Source organism: Salvelinus fontinalis, unplaced genomic scaffold (genome assembly GCF_029448725.1).
Source record: "Salvelinus fontinalis isolate EN_2023a unplaced genomic scaffold, ASM2944872v1 scaffold_0176, whole genome shotgun sequence".
NCBI classification, from domain to species: Eukaryota; Metazoa; Chordata; class Actinopteri; order Salmoniformes; family Salmonidae; genus Salvelinus; species Salvelinus fontinalis.
Genome location: NW_026600385.1, coordinates 90,242 through 106,154, shown reverse-complemented (window position 1 = coordinate 106,154; position 15,913 = coordinate 90,242). Strand labels below are relative to the sequence as shown.

The window sequence follows — 15,913 nt, the reverse complement described above, 5'->3', positions numbered from 1 at the left end:
TTAGGGTCATGTAGAAAACTGCCCAGTTGACCATTATTTTGTCTGCCATGACTAGAAGAGATTTTAGTGATTTGAAAGAGGGGGCTCAAAGGTGCATAGGTGATTTAAGGTAAGTGTGTGTGTGTGTCATTCCCCAGATCTCAACCCAATTCAATACTTATGGGAGATTCTTGAGAGATTCTGACAGCATTTTCCACCACCATCAACAAAACACCAATTATGGTATTTCTGGTGGAAGAACTGTTGCGTCCCTGCAACGTAGTTCCAGACACTTGTAGAATCTATGCCAAGGTGCATTGAAGATGTTCTGATGGCTCATGGTGGCCCCACACCCTATTAACACACTTCATAATATTGTTTCCTTTATTTTGGCAGTTACTTGTATGTTTTACACGAGAATAATGTCTCCTGGAAATACACAGAGAATGATGAATGTCTAGGCTATCCACTGTCATGCTGGTTCTGAGTTGCACCCAGAGAGACGACAGCCCGAGGTGTACCATGTTACAATAGCGTGTGGGGCCTAGCCTATATCATCCATTGCATTAGGTTAGGATAAAATTACTAGGATATCAGGGTTGGGGTCAAATCCATTTAAATTCCAGGCAATTCAGTAAATACACTGACATTTCAGTTCTGCTCAATGCTCTTTAATATGGAAAATGTGGAATTGGAATTTGTTTCACTTTCTGAATTGAAATGGAATTGGCCCCAACCCTGTTAGATGGCCAACATTGGTGAAGTAGGTCTAAGCATAAAGATTTATGATTTAGTCATACTCCTTATTTTTGTGCACTTTTCTTAAGGCGTTTACAGATGGGCCAAGGTCTTTTTAGCTAACATGCCTCTCCTGTCTTCGGCAAATGACAGGATTGGCAAGGAGTGTACTAGCTGAACAGAGACGGTGACCAGGCCTCTCTAGGCCGGAGTCTGAACATAAGCCATAGAACAGACCAGACTTAACAAGCTGCTGGTTAGTCCTGATGGAACAGGGCTGAAGCATAATAAAAAGTCCATCACTCAGATGGTTTTCATTCAACGGGTGGTTCTCATTTGAACCAAACACACAGCAATTCTTTACTTCATGACCTTAGGACTAGAAGGTTCTGACATTTTGGTAAGAAATTAGTTATTCACAGAGTTGCTCTTTAGGTGGTCCTTTACATGTGAGATGTCAGATTGTTTAAAAAAATATATATATCTTTACAAATGATTGTTTTTAACGTTCTATCTGGGCAAACACCATAACGTTGTGCCTGCAGGTTATGTCTGCAATCCAATCACACTGCTGGGTTGACAATCAAACATAGTTGTTTGTAGGGTTAAATACAGTGCGTTCAGACCCTTTTCCTTTTACCACATTTTGTTAAAATACAGCCTTACTCTAAAGTTGATGAAATAAATGTTTTCCTCATCAAACCACACACAATACCCCATGATGACAACGAGAAAACAGGCTTTGAGAAATGTGAGAAATGTTTTGAAAATAAAAAACAAATACCTTATTTACATAAGTGTTCAGACCCTTTGCTATGAGATTTGAAATTGAGCTCAGGTGCATCCTGTTTCCATTGATCATCCTTGAGGTTTCTACAACTTGATTGGAGTCCACTTGTGCTAAATTCAATTGATTGGACATTATTTGCAAAGGCCCAAACCTGTCTATATAAGGTCCCACAGTTGTCAGTGCATGTCAGAGAAAAAACGAAGCCATGAGTTCGAAGGAATTGTCCGTAAAGTTCCAACACAGGATTGTGTCGAGGCACAGATAAAACAGTGGCCTCCATCATTCTTAAATGGAAGAAGTTTTGAACCACCAAGACTCTTCCTAGAGCTGGCTGCCCGGCCAAACTGAGCAATCTGGGGGAAGGGCCTTGGTCAGGGAGGTGACCGAGAACCCGATGGTCACTCTGACAGAGCTCCAGAGTTCCTCTTTGGAGATGGGAGAACATTCCAGAAAGACAACCATCTCTTCAGCACTCCACCAATCAGGCCTTTATTATAGAGTGGCCAGACGGAAGTCACTCCTCAGTAGCCCGCTTGGAGTTTGCCAAAAGGCACCTAAAGGACTCTGACCATGAGAAACAAGATTCTCTGGTCTGATGAAACCAATGTTGAACTCTTTGACTCTCTGAATTTCTTTTTTTTTTTTTTTTTTTTTTTTACCTTTATTTAACTAGGCAAGTCAGTTAAGAACAAATTCTTATTTTCAATGACAGCCTAGGAACAGTGGGTTAACTGCCTGTTCAGGGGCAGAACGACAGATTTGTACCTTGTCAGCTCGGGGATTTGAACTTGCAACCTTCCGGTTACTAGTCCAACGCTCTAACCACTAGGCTACGCTGCCGCCCCAATGCCAAGTATCACATCTGGAGGATGTTTTTGCTATGTCATTATGGGTTATTGTGTGTAGACTGATGAAGGGGGAAAAACTATTTAATCAATTTTAGAATAAGGCTGTAATGTAACAAAATGTGGAAAAAGTCAAGGGGTCTCAATACTGTGTGTGTGTGTGTGTGTGTGTGTGTGTGTGTGTGTGTGTGTGTGTGTGTGTGTGTGTGTGTGTGTGTGTGTGTGTGTGTGTGTGTGTGTGTGTGTGTGTGTGTGTTATATACACTGAACAAAAATATAAACGGACCATTTAAAGTCTTGTTCTAATGTTTCATGAGCTGAAATAAAAGATCCCAGAAATGTTCTATACACACAAAAAGCTTATTTCTCAAATTTTGTGCACAAATTTGTTTACATCCCTGTTAGTGAGCATTTCTCCTTTGCTAAAATAACCATCCACCTGACAGATGTGGCATATCAAGGAGCTGATTAATCAGTATGATCATTACACAGGTGCACCTTGTGCTGGGGACAATAAATGCCACTGCCACTGTGCAGTTTTGTCACAACTCAATGCCACAGATAACTCAAGTTTTGATGGAACATTCATTTGGCATGCTGACTGCAGGAATGTCCACCTGAACTGTTGCCGGATAATTTTATGTTAATTTCTCTACCATAAGCCGTCTCCAATGTTATTTTAGAGAATTTGGCAGTACGTCTAACCGGCCTCACAACCGCACACCACGTGTATCCACACCAGCACAGGACCTCAGAAACTGAGTATTTCTGTCTGTGATAAAGACCTTTTGTTGGGAAAAACTCATTCTGATTGGCTATACCTGGCTCCCAAGTGGGTGAGCCTATGGCTGCGCCCCTGCCCAGTCATTTACATTTAAGTCATTTAGCAGACGCTCTTATCCAGAGTGACTTACAAATTGGAAAGTTCATACATATTCATCCTGGTCCTCCCGTGGGAATTGAACCCTGGTCCTCCCGTGGGAATTGAACCCACAACCCTGGCGTTGCAAGTGCCATGCTCTACCAACTGAGCCACACAGGACCAGTCATGTGAAATGCATTAATTAGGGCCTAATGAATTTATTTCAATTGACTGATTTCCTTATATGAACTGTAACACAGTAAAATCTTTGAAATTGTTGCACGTTGCGTTTATAGTTTGGTTCAGTATACTTATTGAGGCATGAAAGAGGAAGACATCACTTTAAAAATCCTCATCTCAAAACCATACATTTTGCCCATAGAACGTTATAGTCCCACATTCTTGATTATTTATATTGTAGGTTCTGGCCCTCTTTTTAAATTACTTCCATTTTTTTCACCACGTTTTCAGAACGTAACGTAAGCTGTTTATGGTAGAAACAAATACAGGTGCCTTAGAACAGGGTTTCCAAAACTTGGTCCTGGGGCCCCCCTTGGGTGCAAGTTTTGGTCTTTGCCCTAGCACTACACAACGGATTCAAAGAACCAACTCATCATCAAGCTTTGATTGTTTGAGTCAGCTGAGTCGTGTTAGGGCATAAACCAAAACGTGGGGGGGGGGGCTTCAGGACCGACTTTGAGAAACCCTGCCAATGAGCATGTTTAAGGCCTTTGGGAAAGACGTTGTTTTTGTCTTGTTTTATATTAATGCGAAAACCTCCATGGAAGGGTTATTTCACTCAAATTACAATCTTACCACATTTTATTGATAACTAGCAAGTAGTTTACTGACTTTGGGTGTCAGAGACCAGACTACTACATCAGTTTACTCATCCAGAGCTAAGCTTTAGCATTGTTGCTAGTTCTCTATAGGATTTATTTATTTGTCATGTTAGGGAACTATCACTTTAACAAATCTGCGATGAACATTAATTCATGTATTTGATGATGCGGTTAGAAAGAAAGGTATTATCTTTATTTAATCATGAAAAGTCTGTAGCCCACTTCTCTATTGAAATCATCTGTACCTTCTGTGCCAGACAGAACCTCATGGCTGAACCCAGGTTGACATTTCAAAGCCATAAGGTTCTATCTGAGATGGCACCCCCCTAAAAAAAACAGATTTACAAATGTTTTAGGATTTTGATACTCTGCATTTTAGGTAGCCTACCTTTTAAGGTGAAATTATTAATGGGTTATGAAAGAATAACAAAACACTTCTGAGATCTGGGATGTGAAAACTTGTCATGCTCAATATATCAGACCTATGCTTTGCGCACATAGATCCTTGTAGTCCCATGGTTTCAATTTGGCAAGAATAGTTAGTGTCACAAAAAAAGCTTTCAAATAGACGACAACATTAGTATGTTTTATTTTGGGGTGGGTTCAAGTGTCCTGTGTGATTCAGCCAGGCTGGGGTGCTAATCGGTTGCCACGTAACAATAATACAATGTTATTGTTAGCCTCGCGCATGTAAACGATGACAGTTGTGTTGGTCAGCTCTGGACGAATGATTCCCACCGACATTTCCCAGAAACGAGGTCTGTTTTGACCTAGAAAGTAGCATTGGGTGGTTATCGTGTAAGACCTAGATCAGAGAGGGGATAAATATTTAGATGTTTGCGGCTGATGAACGACCTAGCCTCGGCCCGGTTGGAGGTCCGCACCCGCGCCAAAGCCTGGTTCCCAGCACAAGAAACAGTCAAACTTGGATGACAAACTTGGCAAGGAGAAGAAAACGAAAATGTTCAGCTGTTCGGATGTCTGAGACTGTCTGTAAACCATAGTGCCCATATTTAACGGCCTATAGACCTCTACTTTAGTCCGTTGTCTAGCCAGCCCTATATGTTGCGTCATGCCATAGCGGCATACACAACCTACATCCAGTGCTTCATTTGTAAATCATGAGGTACAGGAACAAAAAGTGAGTGCGAGAGGGGGGTGACCTGAAGAGCTCTGAGGTACCGGAACGCATGAGAAACTAATCTCCTTTATAATAATAAAACATTGCATGCATTTCACTACATTCTTATAGCGGCATAGAGCAGTAGTGTAGAGGCATTACAGAAGTTGCACACACGAGGGAAATGTTTAGTGGGCTAGGGTCCGGGGAAATGTTTGCCTTTTATAAACGCATTTCATGCAACTGTACGTCCTTTTACATGACTGAATACTTTGGCATAAACTTTTTTAATGCTGCGTTCAAAACAACTTGGAACTCGGAACTGAAAATCTCATACTTACGCCTTCAGTGCATTCAAGAATAGTGGGAAATCGAAAAAAAACTAGCACCAACTGGGCAAATTCATTTTGAACGGTCATCCAACTCGGAATTCCAAGTCTGGAAGCTAGAGCTCAGAATTTCCAACCTGAAGATCACTAACGTAATGATTTGACCTCGTTTTTCCCAGTTGTCTTGAAAGCGCCATAATAGGCCCTACTGCACAAATGATCGAAATGACAGGCTACTTTGACACTGACAAACTGAGAATTAACGAAGAGGCAACTCGAATAAACTTTTTGATAGCTTTTATTATCATGTTTACATTGCAAAGGGTGTGAGAGAGAAAATGTAATGCCATAAGAGGTACCGGAACGAAACAGTCCAAAACCGAGAAATGCCAGAACCTGTTCCGACAGGATCCAGCTCAAATTAAGCACTGCCGACATCCCATATCATCCAATGGTTAACTGCAGTCTTTAACTAACATTTCTTCTCTGCTTGGGGAATGTGATGACAGCAGTTGATTCTTCCTTCCTTTCCTGCCCCTCTTCCTCCTATCCCAGTTAAGATTGCGCGCGCGCTGTTTGGGCACGTCTTGGTGAAAACATGGCTTTGTTATATCGATGTTGACGAAGCGAGGAAGAGAGGTATATTGTGTGGGTGTGCGCGCGTCATTAACAGCTGCTAATGACGACGTACTTCAGTTTGGAAAGTGTGCGCGCGTGTGTGTGTGTGTGTGTGTGTGTGTGTGTGTGTGTGTGTGTGTGTGTGTGTGTGTGTGTGTGTGTGTGTGTGTGTGTGTGTGTGTGTGTGTGTGTGTGTGTGTGTGTGTGTGTGTGTGTGTGTGTGTGTGTGTGTGGGTAACCGCACTTACAGGTAAATACAGTAGGTGCGGGCCGTTCTGTTTGTAACTACCTCTAGTGGAGATGTTAGTAAAGGCCCCGACGATTAATCAGACCAATCGCGGTACTGTAAAGCAACAACTGGAGGCGGTGTCCTGTGTCTTCAACCCGCATCAGAAAGGGCTGTCCTGCGTCACAAATTACACCCTATTCCCAATATTGTGCACTACTTTTGATGAGGGCCCTGGCTACAATATAGGGAATAGGGTGCCAGGCCCTCCTTAGGGCGTGTTGTTTCACCCGTTCTCTTCAAAACCAAAGGCCAAGGCCCTATCCACTTCTCTTTCACTCTGAAAGACTCTAGTTTCCATACAGTTCTCTTCTGGTCAGAACTGATCTTAATAAGTGGCACCCAATCGGACACCTTTTGTCCAAAGACGGTCCAATTAAGAGAATTTGGCCCGATTCGAACCTTTCTGGAACCAGTCCCTCTTTTTTGTAATTATTTGTGTGCCTGTCAACTATTGTTAATTGTAATGTTGTGTAAACTAGATTTCATGCATCGTTTTTGTGTTTTTCTTATTTTACGCATGCATATTTGTTTATTCTTAAAGTATTTTCTGACATTTCGACACACACTCAAAGCTGTGTAGATTTAAAGAACAATAATGACTAATAAGTGTTTAATAGGTCTTAATCTGCCATCTGAGAGGAAAACACACAAACGGCTCCGGATGCGGTTGTGGTTAGGTTTAGTGCAAACAGTTTAGGGTCATGTGTAGAGAGAACCGCATAACCAAACTGTTTGCGTGTGTGTCACAATGTCAGAAAATATTTTAAGAATAATAGCATAATTAGAAAAATATATGAATGGCGTAAAATAAAAAATATTCATCCATAAAAATCACATTTAAGCATTGGCTGCTTTAACTCTATGCCTATTGACAAAGCGTGTCAATAGCCTAATTAAAACCAACCTTTTCTGGTATTTTTCGATGGGTGTTGATGTCAAATCAAAAACACAAACATTTGGGTAATTATTGTTTTATTGTATTGACATAAGGCTAAATTAACCTTCCCATTCCACTCATGGAGAATCGATTAGAATCTTAATTTTCCCATTTGTGTTGTTCTTTCTCGTGGTCACCGCTTCTCTTTATCTAAGTTCCATGTCACTCCAACACAGCAAGCTGCAGCATGCTCTGGTCCTTTGAATTTGAGAGCCTCACACCACCATTGGGTATTCCAAACTACCAGCTCTCACAGTCTCACGTTAGAATTTGACATTCATCAAAATGGTTACGGTTTGGGATAGGCTTAAAACAAAATTATCAAAAACAACTTTCTATTGCTGGATTCGAACTTGCATTCTTTGGAATCAGACGCAGACGCTTACACAGCCGCCCGTCATTCCTATCCCAGAATGCCTAGTGAAACCTACTTGAAGGTAACAGCACTCACTGTTTGCTTTAGTGTTGCGGTTTCAAAGTCATCTCCCGACGCCCTCATACCTGGATGGACGTCAAATACTGGCTTGTGTCACGGGTGTCCTGGCTGATTCTAAAACCGATGCAAATCAGAAACGTAAACTCTGCTGCAGCCAGCGACGAGGCTGCTAGCGTCCTGAGGCGACGCCATGCTGTCTCCAAATCTATTTACATACATCAAGTGGCTGGTCCCGCACTGTGACAGCAGGTATGCTCTATGGCTCTACTCCTGAAGCAGCGGTGGAGTGAGAAGGCCAGCTAGACTCTAGTCTAGAACGTTGCTTATCAGTGGGTGACAAGCTCGAGGCCTCCTTTTGTTCACGTCTCAATTAATCCCCATTAGTAGCGCGAGAGCATTAGGGGAGTCCTGATTCGTTTAAATCTGTTTTGGGCCCAACAGGAGATTAGGGAGAGCATGGTTCCGATATATAGCCCCCGATAGGTTAATACAGTAGTCGAGTCCTTCCAAACCATCAGGGTTTATTTGATTATTTCGATTAAGGACAAATATAGCCGAATAGGTACGCGCCTGATCGTCTGGTGATGAGAAGGAGAGGACAGGAGGATGGAACTGGTTGAGTGTGTGGTTGTGGAGTGAGCATCTCTTGCGACTCTGAGGGATAAGGGAAAGATGAAAACAAATTAAGCAAAGGAGGATGAGAGTTGTCAGAGAGCTTGGGAAAATAATTCTACAACAAGTGGCTATTTGGAGTCAAAATCCTGTCTTCAGCCCAAAAGTTCCCGTTGAATTATTCAGTTGAACAGTTCTTGTGGCCTGTAGCGCATAAACCGTGTATGATTGCTTGTGATTTTACAACTTCTTCTAATAGCCTATTATTGCAACACTGTTATTCAATAGTAACAATATATACTAATAAATGCCTAATAACAATAATTCCAATAATTATTATGTATTATTAGTATTATACTATTATTAGAGGGCGGCGCACAATTGGTCCAGCGTCCGGTGTATGGCCGTCATTGTAAATACGGATTTGTTGTTAACTGACTTGCCTAGTTAAATAAAGGTTACATTTAAAAATACAAATAAAACTTAGTAGCCTATAGACCTACGTTTTAAGAATGTATCGATGGCCCATCGCTAGTTCCTGTTTTAACCAAACCTGTCCAATAGGCCCAGCGTTGATCTGAAATCCTGCTCAATCTATGTCGAGTATAGGAGCCTCTCCCCTCTCCTCCCTTCAAAATATGGCTCCGGAAGATTATGCTGCATGACAACTCTTCAACTATTCTCGCGCTCTGACGCTTTCCCACGGGGAGCTCAATTAAGCTAGGCCAACAGTGATTCTTCCTTTCCCAGTCCCTGTAACAGTACGTCCCAAATGGAACCCTATTTCCAATATGATGCCCTATGGGTCCTGGTCAAAAGTAGTGCACTATTAAGGAAATATGATGCAATTTGGAACGCATTGAGTGTGTTCATCTGATGCTTTAGTTTAGCTCTTTAGTAATAAGAGATTCTCCCCCATCGTGCGTCCTAACTGACACCTTATTCCCTATAACGCCTAGTCCATTACTTTTGTCCAAGGCCCATGTAAAATATTGGACTAAATAAGGAATAGGGTGCCATTTGGGAGGTCTCCTCAGAGATTCTCCCCAGACCAGTATTTATGGCGCTCATCGACAGGGCCGTGTGATGACGGCTGCTCCTCGTCTGGATAATGTCTTTGGCCTGAACCGATGCTCGCGTGTCTGTCTAATTTCCACTTCCTCTCTCCTCGCGCTCTGCAGATCTGCCCACTGTGGTATGCGTGAGCCTGGCGGTTTCCCACAGAGCCGGGACAACTGCATTGCCGCCAAAGGCTAGCTCTGTCTGTCATGATTAAAATATGAGAAATTTAACAATTGTAGGCTAACATGAACGGGAAAAGTATGCACAAAAATGGTTAAATAAAACGTTTATCCAAAACGTTTGGCTGCTACAAAAGGTCATGAGGACAGGTTTGAGCCGCCCATAAGGAATAGTGAATTCAGATGGTCACATAGTGGGAAAATTAAACATCATATATCATATCTACTCATTGAAGTCCAAGTGGGCTGCTATGTTAATCTTTTAATAAATTAGACTTATCAAGTTTCTTAGATGTATGTATCTTAATCAAAATGTTCAGTGTGTATTGAATGACTGACATTGAGTCTATAGCCTATGGTAAGGCAATTTCAAATAGCCTAGGCTATCAAAATCTGGTATTTTTGACATGTTGAAAAATTGATATAAGAAAGATCAAATACCTATGGATTATATTTCTATTCTGTAAAAATATTATTTTCTCATTATTTTCTCAATGCCCCATTCCTCATAACCAGGCCGCCATGTTTCTTCTCCTCCTTGAATTCTCTCTGCTCCTTGTCCTCCATTTTCCCGCAGATAGACAGAAATGGTGAAACTTGTAGCAATAATAACCGTTCATTCACACAGCCGCCCCCCGCTGCCTAACCTCCAGCCCTGCTGCCCCGGCTGGGGCTCTCCCTCTCCGCCCCAATCAGAGGCCCTTTCTTCGGGAACAAAAACCTCCCCAAAAGCGAACAAAAGTGAACACTTTTTTTCCCTATCCCAATCACAGTATAGCGCAGCCAGTTAAAATAACGCACTGCCTGTGCCTCAATTTGGAATATTAGGACGTCAATCTCTCAGCTCTTGGGTTCTTTTGTCTTTGCTGAGTGGCCGGGCCAGCCTACCATACACCTTTTGTCCAGGAATCCAATAAGGCCTATTATTCGGCCTCTCCAGCCCCGCTCGAGCTGCTTCTTTCAGGGTATTTTAGGTTGCTAATCGCGTCCTTAAAGCGCCTCAAATGGAGAATAACTTCCTCTTTTCACACAGACTGGCACCCGCACAATTAATTCGAGTGTGCCTGTTGCCTGGCCTTCTCCAACCGCCTTCCGGGCGCGACACATTTCCAAATGGCAAGATTTTATAACAAAGCTGTGGCTAACAACCTGAATCAGACTAGCACTAAAAAAGCTATTTTCATGTGTTCGAATAAGTAGGCTACAATTGCAATACGTTTACCTGCTATTGCGGGAATAGGACATTTTCAATGCACAGTTTTCATTGAAATATTGTGCACCGGTTTAGTGGAATTGTGTCTAAAGAGAGAGAATGAGTCTTTTCTTGTCTTGATATCCATGTCGTATCTTGCCAAGAGGCCATTCATGCCTCAATGTAGACTATTCATTGTCAGTCGTCTATTCTACTTTAGATGTGGCTTTTTGAAGATGATTGTGATGAAAGTGATTTGCAAAGATTATTCTTATCCAGCATGTTGTAACATTATTGCTTATTTCTATCCCCATTTTATATACTCGTAATTAAAGGCACATCGAAAAGCAGGTGATATTTCAATAATATCAGACATCTTGACAAATTAGAACAACTTGTAGATAACGGGAAGTTAGCCTATCCATCTCTCTCTCTCTCTCTCACACACACTCACGCACACCCACACGCACACTGGGAGAATTAGGATCCCACCATAGAAAACTCTCAAGAGCCTCACAAAGAATGTAATGGACCGTGGAAAGTTTGCGCAAAGTAGCAAAATATGGAATTTATTCTTTTTCGAAAGCAAGTTATGAGATTTTATCAAATTGTGTTGGTTGTGTTCAGAGCCCAAAGTTGGATTACAGCCCATTTCAATTTCTACCATTCCAGGATTTTTTTAAATGAGAAAATGGAATAAATCAAATAAATGTCAATGAATTACATAAACTTGAAAACAATCAAACACTCTCTCTCACTTGTCATGTCATCATGGCTAAAGAAACATTAGAAATATCAAACAAATCGTTGAGAATAGTAGATTGGGAAATCCACCTACAGGCCATCACTGTTGAATAATCCGGACATCCTTTTAAGCACATGCTTACAAGTAACTAGACCACCCTTACTCCGTATATCACAATTATCAAACGTCTAGTCTCGTGATTAGGCCTATCCTATATATCCAACGTTAACTGGATAGTTGGTCATTCAAATAAATGAGACCATTGTTGGTCGTAAATCCATTTCAACCGTTACGCACAGCTTCTTTCTGATGACCGTCACCGAGAGTGGAGTAAACATGTTGAATTTGCACCTTTTCGGTCTTAATCCAACGACAGCCACCCCACCAGGCAGACAGGAAGGCCTATAACTACATAAAAACAACACTGTTTCCGAAATACTGCTGAGAAATAACTCCCTTTATTTTATAAAGGGGAAGAACCCTTTAAAAAACGGCATGAGAGGATTCGATTAATGTCACCGGTGTGGGTGTAAAACAATGCTCTGGTTTGATCCGGGGTGTAACCGGAGTGGGGCTACCAGGCCCGGATCCCTTGCAGTGAGCCCTGACATGTCGTGACCGCTGTCCCTTGGTGCGTTTGGGGCTGGGGAGAGGCGCTAAGCCCCCCAATGTTCCCCAAGTTCATGGCCATGAAGGGGTTAGCCGAGGTGGTTGGGGGGAGAGTAGGGATACTGGTGTAAGTACAGCTGTAGTTGCTGTTGTATGCCGGGTTGTTGTACGTGTAGGCCGGGTATCCGTTGTAACTATAGGGGTTCGACCCGTACGGAGCATTGTAGTTCTGAGTCCCGCTCAGACAGGGCTTCCCATCCCGGACCAGGACCGGCACCGCGACTCGTCTTGGCGGGGGAGGGTGGTGGTGTCCCGCCAGCTCCAGGGACTTGTCCTGCCGCTGCCGCTTACACTTGTACCGTCGGTTCTGGAACCAGATTTTGACCTGCGTGGAGGTGAGTTTGAGAGTGCTCGCCAGGTGTTCTCGTTCAGGAGCGGACAGGTACCGCTGCTGCTTGAAGCGCCGCTCTAACTCGAACACCTGGGCTTGGGAGAAGAGGACCCGGGGTTTCCGTCTGGTTCTCTGTTTGGCCGGCCGATCCGAGTCCCCCTGGCCGCTGTCCTCTCCCTCCAGCGGCTTGGACACCACGCCACAGCTCTCTGTGGTGTCAAGAGATGAGCATAAACATTTTGTAGGCTACTCTAAAAATAGCAATTTAGTTTTATTAAAGTAGCCTATGAAAATATTTGTGGAAATATATTTCATAATGTATTTTATTTTAATGTTTGTGGCTTACTAATTTCGTTTTACTGACATGAATGTGTAATTACTTTGTCAGTCAGTAGTCCTACCTTCTGGAAACCTTGACAGTAAAACGTCTAATCTAAACTATTCAAAACGTGTATATTTCACGATAAATTAGTTTAGATAAATGAAGTAAAAGAAACAAACGCGCCATATATTGAGAAATACTGTCTAAAGGTTTGACCATAAATCAAAACCAAAGAAAACTATTTTTCCACAATGTTTACTTTCACTTGGTTGCAGGCTAGGCCTAGTCTGTGTCGTTTATTTTTAAGACGTATTTACATTCATGCTATTCTATTGGTTATAAAGTAGTTATAGTCCAATAACATGTGTGTGTCATAATTTCAACTAGTTTATCAGTCTATGCAGCCCTTAGAATAAAGACAATAGCCTAATGAAAACATATTTATACCCGTTGAGATAGTTATTCTCCTGCATACCTAAATTAATGTTTTATTTGTAAAACGTTCAAAAAAATCTGATATTTAAAGACGAGATTATTGAATTACTTAACATTCTCCAGACACCATTTGGAATTAAAATGTAGTTTTGTTGAATTATAACAGGCCTCGTTTGTGTCTTTTGAAATGATAAGACACTCTCAAAACTCCTGCGCCTAACATTTAGCCTAAAACCAAGACACTTTTTAAGACACATTTTCACCTTCCTCAATAATTTTCTTCAATAATTTATTGCGTTATCCTTACCTTTTCTAGTTTTATATATACTGTCGATGCAAATGATCATGAGTGTGTATATTGAGAGGCTATATTAGGTATTTTAATCAAAGCGATGCTTTGTGTCCCTTTGTTCATACATCATTTCAGCAGAACAAAAATCTCATAATAATCATCTTATTATTCAACTCACTGTTTTCCTGATCCTCCAGGTCTACCTCCAGCTTCGGGTCGGTCAGGTGGCCCAGCCCGGGATGGACGAACATCTCCGGGGACAGACTGGCCTCTCCATGCCCGTCCTGGGCCGCCAGAGAACTCAGGTAAGCCATGTTGTCTTCCCCGTCCGAGAACGGAGGGCTGTCGACCGCTGAAGCAAGCATACAGGACGGTGGCGCCTGGAAGTGCTGGGACTGGGTCTGCTGTTGCTGGGTCGAGTCCGGGTGTACTAAGTGTTGTTGGGTGTCGGACAGGTGTTGGATCTGTTGCGGGTCCAGATGTCGAGATTGGTGCTGTTGAGATCGCTGCCTCTGCTGCTGCTGCTCTAGCTGTTCGAGTTTCAGAATATCCTTGACTGAGAACGGCGTGGAAGTGAGCGGGCTCGGGAGCATCATGCCATCGAGGTCCTGCTCGCGCGCATCAAGGAAATGGAACCCGCTGAGTAACATATGATACTATATACCCCGTTTTAAATAATACTTGATTTAGAGGCTCGGTAATCGGAGGTGCGCGCGCTAAACGGTTGGATATCCCAACTCATCCCCTGATGAAAAGAAACAAAGGTTTGGTTAAAGGTTTAGTCCTATAAGTGTGGCCTGGTTCTCTATAGGCTATAGACAAACCAGCCGTGCGGTGCGATCTTTTGACAATTGAGTTCCTGTGTGTTTTTGTAACTGGAGATGGGAGAAGGGCGAAGCCCCTTGTCTCTTCCCGTGATGTCACTGGGTCTGGGTCTGGGGCGGGATGTACGTAACAGATAGAAAGGGAAGGTGGTGAGCCAGTGCGCGAGCGAGCTAAGTATTTGGACGCGTTGGGAGGGGAGGAGAGCGGAGCTATTAAAGAGGGTGACCCGCCTCCATTGTACCCCCCCCCCCCCTCTATATATAATACCCTCCCTACATTGTCTACGCTATAGGCATATAGGTTGCCCATTAATATACGCATTTATCAGTGTTATTCTTATTCGGGTATTTTGGATGATTTATTAAGATAACTTGATCCGGAATCACATTTGAGAACGATGGAGAGACAAAAAACGCACCAAAACGCATGTGCACGCTCCCTCTTTCCAGGAGCGCATGAAATAGCCTACACCCTGACACAAAATATACATAGATTTCAAAATAGGCCATCAACTGGAATTCAAATATGACTTTTACGCATGGCGAAAACTAGGCAATTAGACAGAGCTGATCATGCGCTGTGACAATAAAATACTGAAAATAAAGTAATTGTCCCTTTTTGTGAACTTCATCTACACGGTTCCAAATGTTCCTGTACATATTGTTTTGAAGTACGTCAATGACAAGTTATGGACGTGCTGCCGTGCGTAATCCCCTTATATGTCTTGGGGACGTGAGTGAGAAATCTGTGCATGCTATCGAGCAAAAGCACGAGGAGAAAACGCCAAGCTATATGCCTGTCACTTCGTGAAGGTCAAGTGTCCTGCCTCTGCTAGGCCAACATATTCCATACAACCATGCCGGTTTCCCGGACACAGAGATATTGGACTCAAACACTTTCTATAGAGAATCTCCATTGAACATGCGTTTTAGTCTAGGGCTTAATCTTTGTGCGGGGAACCAGACCACGGACCAGGTCTGTACGGTTTTATAGGTCTATGTAGCTTGTAGAAATGAAATGTGGTTCTACGCTGAGTGTACAAAACATTAGGAACACAAGCTCTTTTCATGACAGACTGGCCAGTTGAACGCTATGATCCTTTATTGATGTCAGCTCTTAAATCCACTTCAATCAGAGTAGATGTTTACGTTTTAGTCATTTAGCTGCCACTCATATCCAGAGTGACTTACAGTGTTGAGTGGATACATTTTTGATTATTTTCTTCTACTGGTCCCCGTGGGAATCGAACTCACAACCTTGGCGTTGTAAACGCTTTGCTCTATCAACTGAGCAACACGGGACCAGACAGATGACAGGGGAGAAGACCCGTTAAAGAAGGATTTTTAATGTTTGAGACAATTGAAATATGGATTGTGTGTGTGTGCCATTCAGTGGGCAAGACAAAATATTTAAGTACCTTTGGACTGGGTAGGGTAGTAGGTGTGAGTGTTTCAAGAACTGCAA

At 42.5% G+C, this 15,913-nt stretch overlaps 1 protein-coding gene across 1 annotated transcript; it reads right to left on the bottom strand.

Annotated features, from left to right (window-relative positions):
- Positions 1–11,423: 11,423 nt before the first annotated feature.
- On the bottom strand, positions 11,424–14,335 carry LOC129844120 (homeobox protein Nkx-2.3-like). The gene is made up of 2 exons (XM_055912517.1): positions 13,803–14,335; positions 11,424–12,784 (listed from the first exon to the last, which is right to left on the bottom strand). Exons 1-2 carry the CDS (start codon positions 14,272–14,274, stop codon positions 12,150–12,152), a joined length of 1,107 nt encoding a protein of 368 aa, XP_055768492.1. The 5' UTR covers positions 14,275–14,335; the 3' UTR covers positions 11,424–12,149.
- Positions 14,336–15,913: the final 1,578 nt, after the last annotated feature.

Excerpts from the sequence above, each read along its gene's own strand:
- LOC129844120 (XM_055912517.1), bottom strand. The coding sequence starts at position 14,274 with ATGTTACTCAGCGGGTTCCATTTCCTTGATGCGCGCGAGCAGGACCTC. Across the intron at positions 12,785-13,802 it reads CCTGGAGGATCAGGAAAACA|AGAGCTGTGGCGTGGTGTCC; the intron begins GTGAGTTGAATA and ends TTGACACCACAG.